At 41.5% G+C, this 13,833-nt stretch overlaps 1 protein-coding gene across 1 annotated transcript in view; it reads left to right on the top strand.

The window, feature by feature from the left end:
- The window catches only part of LOC311231665 (sodium channel and clathrin linker 1-like), a gene marked incomplete at both ends in the record, with an annotated part of 128,244 nt that overhangs the window by 67,144 nt on the left and 47,267 nt on the right, over nucleotides 1-13,833 (top strand). Inside the window, 5 exons of the mRNA XM_084318293.1 lie at nucleotides 541-611; nucleotides 2,004-2,091; nucleotides 2,269-2,360; nucleotides 10,785-10,962; nucleotides 11,251-11,349. Coding sequence (XP_084174419.1) covers nucleotides 541-611; nucleotides 2,004-2,091; nucleotides 2,269-2,360; nucleotides 10,785-10,962; nucleotides 11,251-11,349 — 528 coding nt within the window. The remainder of the gene's footprint in view (nucleotides 1-540; nucleotides 612-2,003; nucleotides 2,092-2,268; nucleotides 2,361-10,784; nucleotides 10,963-11,250; nucleotides 11,350-13,833) is intronic.

Raw genomic sequence — 13,833 nt, 5'->3', positions numbered from 1 at the left:
CACTAGCTGGCACAGTCATCTTGGAGATGAAAGCTTAGAGTGGTACACACCCACAGAATCGGCTTATTTACAGGACCATACCGTGTGTGAGGACGGAGTAATACTATATCCTTTTGATGAATATTTAATGAGGGGGGAAACCTTGGGCCCCCCCCTCTCTCTCTCTCTCTCTCTCTCTCTCTCTCTCTCTCTCTCTCTCTGACTTTTCACTCTGGCAACCCATTTCTCTGTGTGTGAGTGAGACAGAATCTCCTAATGATTAGTTGGAAAGGACAAGAGGAAAGTTTGGTGTGTGTGATAAAGGTTGAACAATGCCTCACCGCCAGACCTCGTGTATCTCATGTCACACACAGACTATCTATCTGTATGTCATGTATGTCATATATGTCCTGATGAATTGAAAATGGGGGACCCTGATGTAAACAAGACGAAAGTCTTTCTCTGGTCTGCATCCCCTTAACAATTGTGTGTATTGAGCTGTACTGTATTGTACCCATTCTGCAATCTGTTAATAAAGTTTTCAATCAATCAATCAATCAGACCAATCAACAGTTCCTGAAGACTGTGACGGGGCAGAGCACTGAGATGGAGGAGCTACGCAGTCAGCTCAGGTAACTAGCTTCCCTGGAGATCCAAAATGGCTCCCTGCATGTGAGCGGATCAGAGCGTGAGCGGCGCGGGGCGCGGAGCGGCCGGTTTTGACGTGAGCGAGGAGTGGGTTTTAAAATGAGTCGGCGCGACGTCCGGAGCGAGAGTTCTCCTCCGCTCCAATCCACTCGAGGCCGCTCACAGTGGTTTAACACTGATGTAATAATATACATGCAGTACAATGCCAAAGCAACAGATGGCGATGTACAAACATGAAGGCCATTTTCAACCAATGAGAAGGGTGAACCTGTGATATCATGTTCAGGCTTCACTCCTCCTCCTTCACTCACTCCTGTTAGAAAAAGTATCGACGCCATTGTTGTTGACGTTAGCTTACATGCTAACGTTAATGGCAGCGACCATAGCATTGTGGCTCGGCTAGCCTATCATCGCTTAGTAGAGCTAGTGAATGGATAAACAACGTTATTTAACATTGCAGAATGGGTACAATTACAATGCGGCTCAATACAAACAATTGTTAAGGGGCCCAGGGGGTGTAGACTGTTGTAGTTTGAGCTAATTTACACCATGCTCCAAAAAAAAAAAAAAAAAACTGCCGAGCGATCTGGCGCGGGGAGCGCTCGATTCAAGGTGAGCGGGGAGCGAGCGGAGAGCGACTTGGGGGCGGGGTCAACATGAGCGATTAGCGGAGCGGACCAAGCTTTAAAGAGCGAAGAGCGGATTTCTCGGCCGCGCCGATCCGCTCACGTGGCCATTCCTCTATTGAGCTAATGCATCGGGAATACTCATAGATTCACAGGTGGGCTATAAGAAAGTCTATTGTATGTTGGGGGCCAGAGCATAGTGACTGTGTGTGTAAACTGCATATTTCTTAGTCCAACATTTTCTTAAGGTGGTTCTGTGGTCCATAGGTTATAAACAAGGCTACTTAAATTGCAGTCTGTTACAGATATATCAAATGTATGCCACTCCAAGATCAAAAAGGAAAAAAAGAGGAAGTGAAAATCACATATTTTTACAAAACCATGTGGTTTTGACCATAAACTGCCTTGAATTAGCATAAACCTCCTATGATTCCAATGAGCCCAATTACATTTTCCAGTGGAGAAGTTCCCTCTCAAAATGTCTCATTGACATTCAAAGCTTTGCACAAATTTTCCGAGCTGTGAATATTGCCATATTTGGGAATATCGCACACATTTGGTCTACTTTTTAAACGTTAAAGCCCTTTGCTGGAACCTTATTATCATAACTTCCCTTATATTGTTGCAAACACACAATCCTTTAGACATCTGGACTAACCATTTGGCATAATTGCTAGTCACCCTCTTAGCTTTCCTGGTGCAGGCAGGCTAGTTTGTTGAATAGTCATCCTGTTCTCATTCCTGGTGCAGGCAGGCCAAGACTGAACTAAGGACGGCCACAGCCAGAGTGGAGATGACCAAGCTGATGCAGAATCTTCAGGACCAAATGCACAGACGGGTGGGCAGAAAAATTACTACTGTATCAATGACTACAAGAAATCAGACTTCAAGAAAGAATGATCTGAACACAACAGCCTGGCATGTTCCTTTCCCCCCATCTAAAGACCATTGTTCGTTTGTGTGTTTGTCTGTCTCTGTCTGTCTGTCTCTCTGTCTCTGTCTCTCTGTCTCCCAGGAGGAAGACACAGTGGAGGCCCAGGGCAGAGAGGAGGCCTCAGACAGGAGACTCCAGCAGCTCCAGTCAGCCTTGAGTCAGCTGGAGGCCAGGTGATGTGTGGAAACCAAGCCCCAGTTTAGATCCTCGCTTCACCATGGTTGCAATCGACAAAACAACACAGTACAAACACCACACCACACCACAAGACATTGGCCCAAAACAGCCCAATTCATAGACAAAAGGAAAACAACATCAACACAGACAGAGCTTCAGGTACCTAACCAGTACCATGGTTTTAAATTGAAAAGCTAATAATTAATCAGAGCAATGGCATGTGGAATGAAAGACTTAGCCACTCCGAAAGGCAGTTTGAAAAAAAGGTTGTAGTCTGTAGCTTAGTGCACCCTCTCTGACCACAACCTATCCTCTGAGCCTCTTCCCTCTCTGACCACAACCTGTCCTCTTGAGTCCCTACCCTCTCTGAGCACAACCTGCCCTCTGAGCCTCTTCCCTCTCACGGCCCTCGGCTCATTGTACGTCACGTTAGTATCATCATACAGGAAGCTTCTGAATGTGAACTTACTGTATTGGAAAAGTGATCAGTTGTTGTAAGAGAACATTGGCTTAACCTGTTCTAGCAGGTGATAAATCAATTGTGGATGTTTTTTAAGCACTCAAATGTACTGAATTGTATACAACTAGGTTGATTACTTGTTTGTTGATCTCAAGGGGCTTTAGTAATATTTCCATAATAGGCTACTCACTGCTATAACTTTATATTGACAATTTGACATGCCTTCTGTTAAAAGAAAACGCCAACAAGACAAAACAGGATTTCCTTCATTTCACTGGTTATAAATGTTTATTTGCTCTGCCAACTGAGAGTGAACTGTCAAGAGGTCCCCTACAACAGCAGTGCAGCTGGAAGGGCTATGCTGAGTTCAGGATGAACTTGAAATGGTAGATACGGGTGCATTTTTTTTTGTTTTGTTGTGTGACTTGTACAGTACTTTGTTCAACTTGACAGTGCTGTAAAGTTTAAACCTTTTTAAATCTTAGACAAACGAAACACTGAAATATTTTGTGAAATATATTGTAAGCCGTCATTTGAGGCTTTATAAAAGCAGCACAATGAACACAAATCTGTCAGTGCCGAGTCCAACCTAATCTTAAATAGCAAACAGCATTGCTTGTTGTAATTAACAAAGAGATGCAGAGTTGATTTTGCACACTAAAAAAATTAAACTTTTTTAATTTAATTTTTTTTATATTCAAATTTTATTTTCATATTCGAATCCCATGCCCATCGAACGAAGCTTCAAAGTATTTAAGACAGCCCTAAAACTGTATTTGTATAGCACCTTTCATACAAGAATTGAAGCTCAAAGTTCTCCACAGCAGAAGAAAATACACAAAATGAGCACATAAAGTGCAGACATATAAAATTACAGTTTTTCACATTATGATCTAACATCCCAATAGGTTACCTTGTTTATGGTTTGATTATATGGCAGTTTTAAAATAGACAATACAAAGAGTAAAATAGAATAGACAGTCAAATGTGCAATAGTGCAATAAAATAGTTTTGAATGACTGTTTTAACAGTTTAAAACCATCTTTACCTTCCCTGTTTGATAGTCACAGTTTATAACCTGACAGAGTTATGACTGAATTGTAGCCAAAACTCTCAAGAAATAAATGTATGGCCTTAATACCTTAACGCAAATATGAGGGCAGACCTTCCACTCTACTGGTGAAAGTTGCTTACTCGTGAGTAGTACGTTCGTTGATAAAGAAAAATACTGTCCACAGCCGCTCCAGTGTAAAACAAAGATATCCAAATGGTTTATTTCTCTTCCACAGCGAAGTCTTTCTTTACAGAAGTGGTCCTAAAGCTATTTTCCTAAATATTCACGTCACTACTACAAGGTAAGAAAACTATTTTCCCAGTCTCCAAAATCACAGCCGACTCAACACATGAAAATTCCTCCACACTGGAAAGCCGTAAATCAACTTGCCGGACATATGGACATATATCTTAATCAAATTAACCTTCCTAAACTATCAGAGGATGACGCTAAACAGTTAGAAACACCCATCACACTAGATGAACTTAGGGAGGCCATATCTGAAATGCAAAGTGGTAGGGCTCCTGGAAGAGACGGTATCCCACCAGAAATGTACCTCTCATGTTGGGATGTAATTGGACCCCTATTACTTAATATGATTCTATATTCAATCAAGGAGGGGAACTTCCATAAGAACGACAATATTGCACTCATAACAGTCCTCCTTAAAAAAGACAGACCCCACCGATTGCGGTAGTTATAGACCCGTAAGCCTCCTCGGAACCGATATCAAGCTGTACTCCAAGGTATTAGCCATCAGACTTCAAAAGCATATGACGTCTTTAGTTCATCCTGACCAGACTGGCTTCATAAGAGGCCGCTTGATCACGGATAATATAAGACGGTTACTACATGTGCTAGATGCCAGCAAGGATGACCACACCTAAGGCGATGCTGTCCCTGGATGCGATGAAAGCCTTTGATAGGTTGGAATGGTCTTATCTATGGGCAGTATTAGAAAGGATGGGGTTAGGAAAAGGATTCATTGATATGATTAAAGTATTATACAAAGACCCATCGGCCATGATTACAACAGGTATAATCACCTCCGAAATCTTTACGGTATCGCGCTCTTCCAGACAGGGTTGCCCTCTTAGTCCCGGACTATTCGCTTTATCATTAGAGCTTTTAGCACAATATATAAGACAATCCCAATCCATAGAACCAATCGCAATTAAGGGCACACAACATCATATTAGTTTATATGCGGACGACGTAATATTGTTCATGCAAAACCCTAACACCTCAATGCCTCATCTTCTCAAGTTGATTGATGACTTTGGCAATCTATCGGGATTTAGGATAAATTGGCCAAAGTCGGCTTTCCTTCCACTTAATGCCCCTGCAAAGAATATACTCCTTCCAGAAGAAATACCAATGGTTTAACACTTCAGATGTTTAGGAATTGAGGTATTCCCTACTATAAGCCAAACGGTGAAATACAATTACACAAAAATCCAAGATAAGATCAAATATGACTGACAGGAGGTCCAAACTTAAAAACTCAGTACAGGCACGAGTATCAATAGTTAAGATGGATGTTTTACCTAGAATCAACTTCATTAGCTCAATGTTACAGTAACCCCCTCCTGATGGTTACTGGAAAAAATTACACTCCACCGCATATACATTTATTTGGAATAACAAACCTCCACGAATAAAAAGATCCACCGCACAGAGAAACAAAGCCGACGGAGATTTGGCATTTCCAGACTTTTACCACTATTTTAAAGCGTACTCTTTAAGACCACTGACAACCTGGTTTGACTCCCAAGCATCTGTATCCTGGAGAAACTTAGAAGAAAATATAGTAGCACCACATAGACTGCAGGACATAGTATACACCATATTATCAATTAAGCAATGCAAATTGAAATTTGGCCCCCTTATTACACATGTGATCCGGATATGGCGTGAAACACAAAAGAAAAATATTCTAACCAACATAAATGGCATAGCCATACTCCCCTATTCAATAACAATGCACTCCTTATTGGAAAACAACCTATAAGATACCCCAAATGGGAAAAGCAGGGCATACACACATTGGGAGATGTTTTCAACAAACAGGGTTTTTGTAGCTATCAAGATATACATAAAAAAAATTAACCTCACCAGTTCCACATATTATTTTTACGCACAGTTATTGGATTGTTTGAAGGCTCATGGAGTCCCATTAAGGATACCAATTGAGCACCACAGATATCACAAATTCTTCTATGAAAGAGAGACATCGAGAGGATTCGTATCTGATTTTTATCATCACTTACTAATGTCTTCGTATGGAATCCTCCCCCTAGACTCAGTCTGGAGGAGGGATATACCAGACTTGGAAATAGATTTTGATTGGCAAGAAGTCTGAGCAAACGTTCGAATTGCGTCACGTAACCCGGACCATCAACAAATTAATCTTAATTATATTCATAGGACATACCTGACTCCTATAAGATTGAACAGAATGGGACTTAAACAAGACTCCCTATGTTCCTTATGTACAAATGGGGATGAGGGTACATTCATGCACATGTATTGGGATTGCCCACCGGTTAAGATATTTTGGAAAGAAGTGTCCCAGCAATTATCAGAATTCTTATTTCTGAACATACCTGTACATCCCTCTGTATTGCTGTTGAATGATGTATTTCAGTTTGCAGCCCCTATACAGCTAAAGAGACTAGTTTTATCTGGTCTCACAGCTGCTAAAAAGCTGATAGCATCACGATGGATTCAACCGGAAAAAATTTGCCGGAAGGTATGGGTTCTTACTTATCTCGATGTGATTTATCTAGAAATATCTACAGCAAGAATTTTAGGTGTCAGTGAAACCAACATTGCAATCTGGTTAGAAGTGGTGGAGAGAATAAAAGCTAGCATATGAAGTGTAGTGCCTGGTTAGAAACGAAAGAAAATGGATGGATTATCCAAGTGGGGGTCCGGGGGGGGGGGGTGAGCGAGCAAGAGCATATGTATGTAGGGTATTAGATAGCAAGTATTAGGTATATATCTCGTAAACTACATTTACAATGATTCAAATGGTGATTTCATTGGATGTTTACTGTTAATGCTTGTGAGTCTAATTTGTTGTTATGTTTATGTTAAAAAAATAACAATAAAAAAAATATATATATAAAAAAAAAAAAAATCTATTTGCCGCCTCTTTCCACAGCAAAACGGTAGGCTTGACACCTTGGTTGAGAAATGCAGGTTGCAGTCTATGTTGTTTAGTCTATCTGTTCAGTCCTGTTCAGTCCTGTTTCAAGCTACACACTGCCTGCTCTGAGCGAATTGTGGACTATAGAGATAGCATGTTCGGTTATGACATCATACGGTGACATCACCAATGTTCCAGAACGTTCGATCATGACATCATACTGTGCCATCACAAATGTTCTAGAACGTTCGGTTATGACTAGGGGTGCACAATATTGATTTTTTTGACCCCGATATCGATACCGATAACTTTCTGCCCCTCAAGGTCGATACCGATAATTTTTCTTTTTTTTTATGTATATTCCTGTAGTGTTGACCTAACCATATTTATCATGACATGATCGTTACTACTATGAACAAAACAAAGCCAAGAGAACAGTTTTGACTCTTCAAATAAAGTGACTATATTTATTTTTCCAAATAAATATAATTTGAGTCAATCACAAAATTCACAATCCGTCAATGTCATTAACAATGTGTTTCCCTGAACAATGAGTGAACTAAAAACCAACAGGTATTGTGCTTTGTCAGTAGGGATGGGTACTGTTCACATTTGAGCCGATACGGTACCGGTACCTGTGAATCGATACCGGTACCCAACGGTACCTTTTTCTGTATTTTAGTCTCTAAAAATGTAATCTACCTACCTCAGTTGTAAAATAAAAATCCAAACTTCAAATAACCACATTTTCTACCGTTTTCGGCTTGCCATTGCCCCAACTGCTTTGTTGTTGAATCAAGTCAAATCCTAAGTAAGCATATATTGTGCGTGTGAACGTTGACATGAAAAGAAAAAAGTTAAAAAAAATCGGCGCTATCAATAATTTTATCAGGTTTATCGGGATGACCTCATAATTGGTTTTTAGTTCATTCATTGTTCAGGGAAACACATTGTTAATGACATTGACGGATTGTGAATTATCGTGCATCCCTAGTTATGACATCATAATGTGACATCACAAATGTTCTAGAATGTTCTATTATGACAAATAAGACTGTTGAATGACTTTATCTAAATCCAATCAATATTCCTAATGCCGGTTCAATGTAAGGTTATAAAAATAAACATATGAACATTCATATAATACAATAACCTAAATATATAGCTTTGGCTCCTACAGCAAACATGAACTAACTACACTATTAAGTCTATAGATCAACGTTACACGACTTACGTTTCCCTACAAATTTTAAGAGTAATAATCGGTTAGCTAACATTACGTGCTTGCTAGCTTGTTTTGTCTGTGATTGTGTGAGGATTGTGATTAACTCTCTGGCTAACGGCATCTGTTTGAAATGTGTCAGTGAAATGGGTGTTGTAACTGAGGGGTTACAAAACCCTGACTGTATTAAAGATTGTGATATATTAAACCACTGCTAGTTATGTACTTTAATTACTGGCCAAACAGTACATCAAATATTGATGGTGAACACTCACAAGAACACGGCATTGACACAGAAATTGACACAGAGGGTTATTTATTATTATTAGGCAACGTTAGGTTACAGATTGAGAATTAGGGTTGCGCTTGTATGGCGAAGAATATACGTAAAGTCAGTCAAGAGCATAAGTCAGAATAGTAGGAATACTATGATGGGTCTAAGCTGACGCCACCTGTGGTACAGTAGCAATTATATAGGGCAACACCGGTACCAACTGGAGACAATGGGTAGAGGAAAGTTCGGGTACTCCGTCTGAGTCAACGAGGAATAAAGAGGCTCCAGGTACAGGAGTCGGTGCTTGTACTCCCTTGATCAGCAGACAAAAGCAATAGTTGTAATCCAAGATGCTCGACAGCATTGACGACAGCTAGCCAGCCCCTTCCAAGAGGCAGGCCCGAGTGGTAATCCTCACGAGGTTAAATCCCAAACGACAGTGGAAATCAACGGTGCTCTTCTCCGGTGGTCACGGTCCCAAAGCAATATAATCCAACCAGGAATGGTTCTGCAATCGCCGGTGCCGATTCTCCTGTGTACATGTCCAACGGTTCTCGCCTAGGACTCCTCGGGTGTGGGCACGTATTTAGGCCACACAGTCTGGATAAGTGCACTAGCTAAAGACACGACGAACCGATGGGTAATGTTACACACGGAAGAACTGTGGCCGCACGATATACAATAAATGATCGACTATTACTTCACATTAGATTAAGTCGAACTCAACGTTACTGCATTAAACTCTGACACTTTAACATTCTATTCGCACGCGGTTCTCAATGCTCTATTTAGATGCAAGGTTGCTCACTTCACTGCACGTTGACTCGTGGTGAAGGGTAAGTAAGGTTTAGGTAAGGTACTGCTGTTTACACCTGCGCCGTATTTATACTTAAGTGAATATCTAGTCCCAACCTCAGTTCTTGTCTCGTATTACTATGCAGACTCTGGGCATGTTCTGACATGCCCGGAGTTGTCTTTGAACTTGCCGTTGGGGGCTTGGTCGTTGGCGCCTGGGGCCGCTGTCCAATAGGAGAGCGAATATTACTCTGGTCTGTACGCAGGTAAAGGGATATTCCGTGTATATATATAAATAATAAACAAGGTATATCAAACGATACATATATATTCAGTTTAATCTGGCCCTTCACAACAGGTGTTGTGCGTTGTTGTTGAGAGAATGGCAGCCGTGTGTGTACATTATGTGTTATCTGTGCGTTTCCTGTCAGTTTAGTATTTATTTTCTTCCTATGAATGAGTTAATAGTTTATTTCGAACAATATAAAATAATCAAAGTATACAATTAAAATACAAAGATAATTTGCTGCTGTTCCTGCAAAAAAAAGAATAATATAACAAAAAAATACGTAATGAGAGTTACAACCTCCCTCTTTACTGTGTATACCTTTCAATAATCTTTTTTTATATTTTAAATTTGTTTATACTGTGAAATTTTTACTCCTAATTTCTAAACAAAAACCTGTTCAAGTCATCAATTTGAAGGAGTTGAATGGTTTAAATAATAATAAAGGAAAACATAAAACACAAACTAAGTGTTAACAGGCTTTGCTGTACATCAAATGGCTTCAACAACAGGATAACATAGACAGACCTAATCAATTAGTTGCACCCCTACTGTGACAGCATATCCTCCTGTTGGTGAACGCTCGGAATGGCATGATTATTCTCCAAAGCCGTGGTTCTTTGAAAACGTGTGCTTATAGGCTACTTTCTTGACTGGCAGCTGTCAACATCCCAATCCCATTGGTTCTGAGGAGTTGACGCAGAAGTGTCTTGGCCAGCCGTGGCCATTTTGTCTTAGTACTGCTGCACCTATGGGTGGACCAGTGTTGTAGTCAAGTCACTAAATCTCGAGTCTCGAGTCCCCAGTGTTCGAGTCTGAGTCACCAAAGAAGAACCTGAGTCGAGTCCAAGTCATCAAGGTGGAGTCCACTCCACTCCACACTGGCAGTCAACGAGTTTAGTTGACATACAAATAAAAAAAGGTCTACATTAAACCGAAATGACACAGCAGTTACCATTTCAAAGGGAGTTTATTTACTTTGTGACACAAATAATCTCTCTCTCTCTCTCTCTCTCTCTCTCTCTCTCTCTCTCTCTCTCTCTCTCTCTCTCTCTCTCTCTCTCTCTCTCTCTCTCTCTCCCCTGACCTGCATCCTTTTTCTCTGCTCCCTCTGAGCTTTTCTCACACTCTCCTGAGACAAGGCGTTGACAGTTCCACCTGCTTCCCTCTACCTGCAGGTTCAAGTCTGCATCTCAGGAGGCAGAGGCGGTGCGCAGGGAGCAAGCGGTGTGGGAGAGACAGGTGGGGGAGCTCCAGGGGCGCTCCTCCTCCCTGGAGGAGGAGAGGTACGAGGCTATGGCCAAGTGTAGAGAGAATGTCCAGCTGTCAGAGGAGGCGACGCTGCAGAAAGACCAGGTGAGAAGGAGCACAGCTCTCCTGTTTCTCTCTCTCTCTCTCTCTCTCTCTCTCTCTCTCTCTCTCTCTCTCTCTCTCTCTCTCTCTCTCTCTCTCTCTCTCTCTCTCTCTCTCTCACTCACTCACTCACTCACTCACTCACTCACTCACTCACTCACTCACTCACTCACTCACTCACTCACTCACTCACTCACTCACTCACTCACTCACACAGTAATTGTTTACCTCTGACAAGTCTTGTGTCTCTTTAGATATTTACCCACCAGTGTGTGTGTGTGTGTGTCCCAGGCCCTGCTCAGAGAGAAGCAGAAGGCAGAGGAGCTTGAGAAGATGAAGGAGGCCTTCAGGCAGCTGGTCCAGAACGCTGCTGTTCGCACCAGGAAAGAGGTGAGGAGTCCTGAACTGCTCTCAGGTCTACATCTCCATATTTAGGCCAAAGATGATTTTTTTTTCAATAGAAAATGGCGATATGTATATGTCTCCCCATTTCAGCCAGTAGACGGAGTCTTCCACTTGAAGCTCTTGTTTGCTTTAGCTTGGTTGCCCATAAACGGCATCAGACATTGTTACACCTGAGGGTTCCCGAGCCCCCAGCCTGCAATGTCAACATTTTTAACTTTTGAGAAACCTTGTCACTTTTACTACAAAGGTTTTAATACTTAATTCATCAAATAAATTATTGAAGCTTATTGCCAACATTTAGATCATCCTTTATATATAGTATTTTCTAGAGTTCGACCAATTCAAATGAAGGATATTTTACACACTCGTATCGGCCATTTACAAATTTCCCACCGTTTTATTAGCCGTCTTTAAAGGGCTCTAGAGGGCTCATTTAGTTAAGCTATAGGATCTTTAGGAAACCAAAGGTACCAGCCATGTCATGCTATCTTACTGGCAAATAGGGTCGATTTTGTAGATTTCTTTTACAAAGAATATAAAACAAAACATGACGGCACATAATACAGGAATGATTTTGCTCCAAAGTTAAGCTATTTTAAAATAGGAAAATGCTATGGCCATGTTCAAATGGCTGTTGACTTATTCCCACAAGATATCTGAATGAAAATGGCCTCAATATAACCACACAAGACTCTAATTTACAGCCAGGCTAATTTATGCTAGTCACATGCAGAATTGGGACAAACCAGGTAATATAACAACTTTAATTAATAAAATGCTGTTTGCTTGACGGATAAAGCCCAGGGCAGGCTGGTGAACAACAGAACTCTGGTGAATCATGTGACCTCGGGCAGGCTAGAGGTTCAGTATCCCAGTGACAGTCAGAGCCCAGAGGGCACTTAATGAGTTAAATAAGTCAGTTAAATTAAATAACTATTGCATCAAGAATGATTTCCAACCTCCACTTCACTCTCAAAACGGAAGCTGCGTTTAAGGAGTCTGGACCGCATGAGTGGACTTAAACAAAGACGGAAATGTGCGGAGATGCGGCTTGATGTAGAAGTGAGACCCCTGTAAAGGTGTCCTTCACAGGATGCTAATCCACCATCTGGAAGAGACTAGCATGTTCCGGTGATACCCGGAATCTCAAACCGCCACGGTACCAGCTGCTCAATAGTAGCTATTTTTCAACACATGCATTAAGACATTAAGCCCTGTGCTCAGCCTCCCCTCTGACTTGCTTCAGGCAAAGAAGCAGTGATTAATGTTCTATTAATGGGCCTTCTTCATCAAGCCCTTCAACCGTGTAATCCTGTGACTGTATCCCAGTGCGGTACCATAGCGCAGGCTAAATCAGTCTTGTGGCTATCACTGTCATCACTAGCAACACAAATAGGCCGTTAGAGCCTTCACCAGAGAGAAGGTGTTCCGAGGAATAACCTGGGCTGATCTGTATACTGTGGCGGAAAATAGCCAAAGCTAATAATTTACTCAGTCCAAAAAAGACCTGGTTAATACGATTTATTAACTCAAAGTATCAATACAAAATATTACGAGTTAGGCTGGATGACTCAACGAGGTGCTTAGCTATGACACCACCGACAGAGAGACCCCCCACCGGATCTTCAAACATCTTTATACATCCAAAACTGAAAGGGGTGGGGGTCACAGGAATACACGACCCCCCCAACCCCACCACCTCCAATGTACAGTTTCCCCACCCCACCCCACCTACCCAACCCCCCGCTCCACCCCTCCCACCAACCTCCTACCTACCAACCTCCTCCAATGTACAGTTTCTTCGTCAAATGTATATACTCTCTTTTTTAGACTCTTATATATATATTTTTATACTCTTGTATACTCGTTATTGCCCGCCATGCGTTGTGCGCCAGAAACGAGTTAACTCGTTTTTGGGATCAATATTTCATTTTTTCGCCATGGCATTCATAATTCATCCAGCCTCCCTCCGGGACTGCAGCTGGACCCTGTTACACTCCAAGCCAAACCGGAAGTGGCGCTCGGTGCATCGAGGAAATTCCTCCGGCAGTAATATCTTGTAGCGTGGGTCTCTAGATACACACTCGAGTGCATGGGATCACTTTCGAAACGCAATAATCAATATGATTTCGGTGTTTATTGCGTCATACAAACGGGAAATGGATCTAGCAGATCGACGTCAAATAATTGGAATATTTTTCCTTCAGTCTCATCGGCGAACGGTAAGAGGAATATAATGTTATTTTCAGCCCGATTGTTTATTCATTTCACGGCAATCCATCTGATCAACATATCAACCCATACTAAATAAAGCCGTTACTGACGATCAAGGAATTATAAACGACCCCCCCCCTTTCCTTCACGCATGATGAAGCATAATGTATACCGATCATATATTTGAATTTTTTAATATAGCGTGTATGGGAAAGAAACGCCAATCGATAATCTATCATATGCGTCAGGGCCTAT

This window comes from Notolepis coatsorum (assembly GCF_963971535.1).
Source record: "Notolepis coatsorum genome assembly, chromosome: 7".
In the NCBI taxonomy this organism is placed as follows: domain Eukaryota; kingdom Metazoa; phylum Chordata; class Actinopteri; order Aulopiformes; family Paralepididae; genus Notolepis; species Notolepis coatsorum.
The sequence above is the reverse complement of the archived record's forward strand: the minus strand, read 5'-3'. Positions and strand labels throughout refer to the sequence as shown.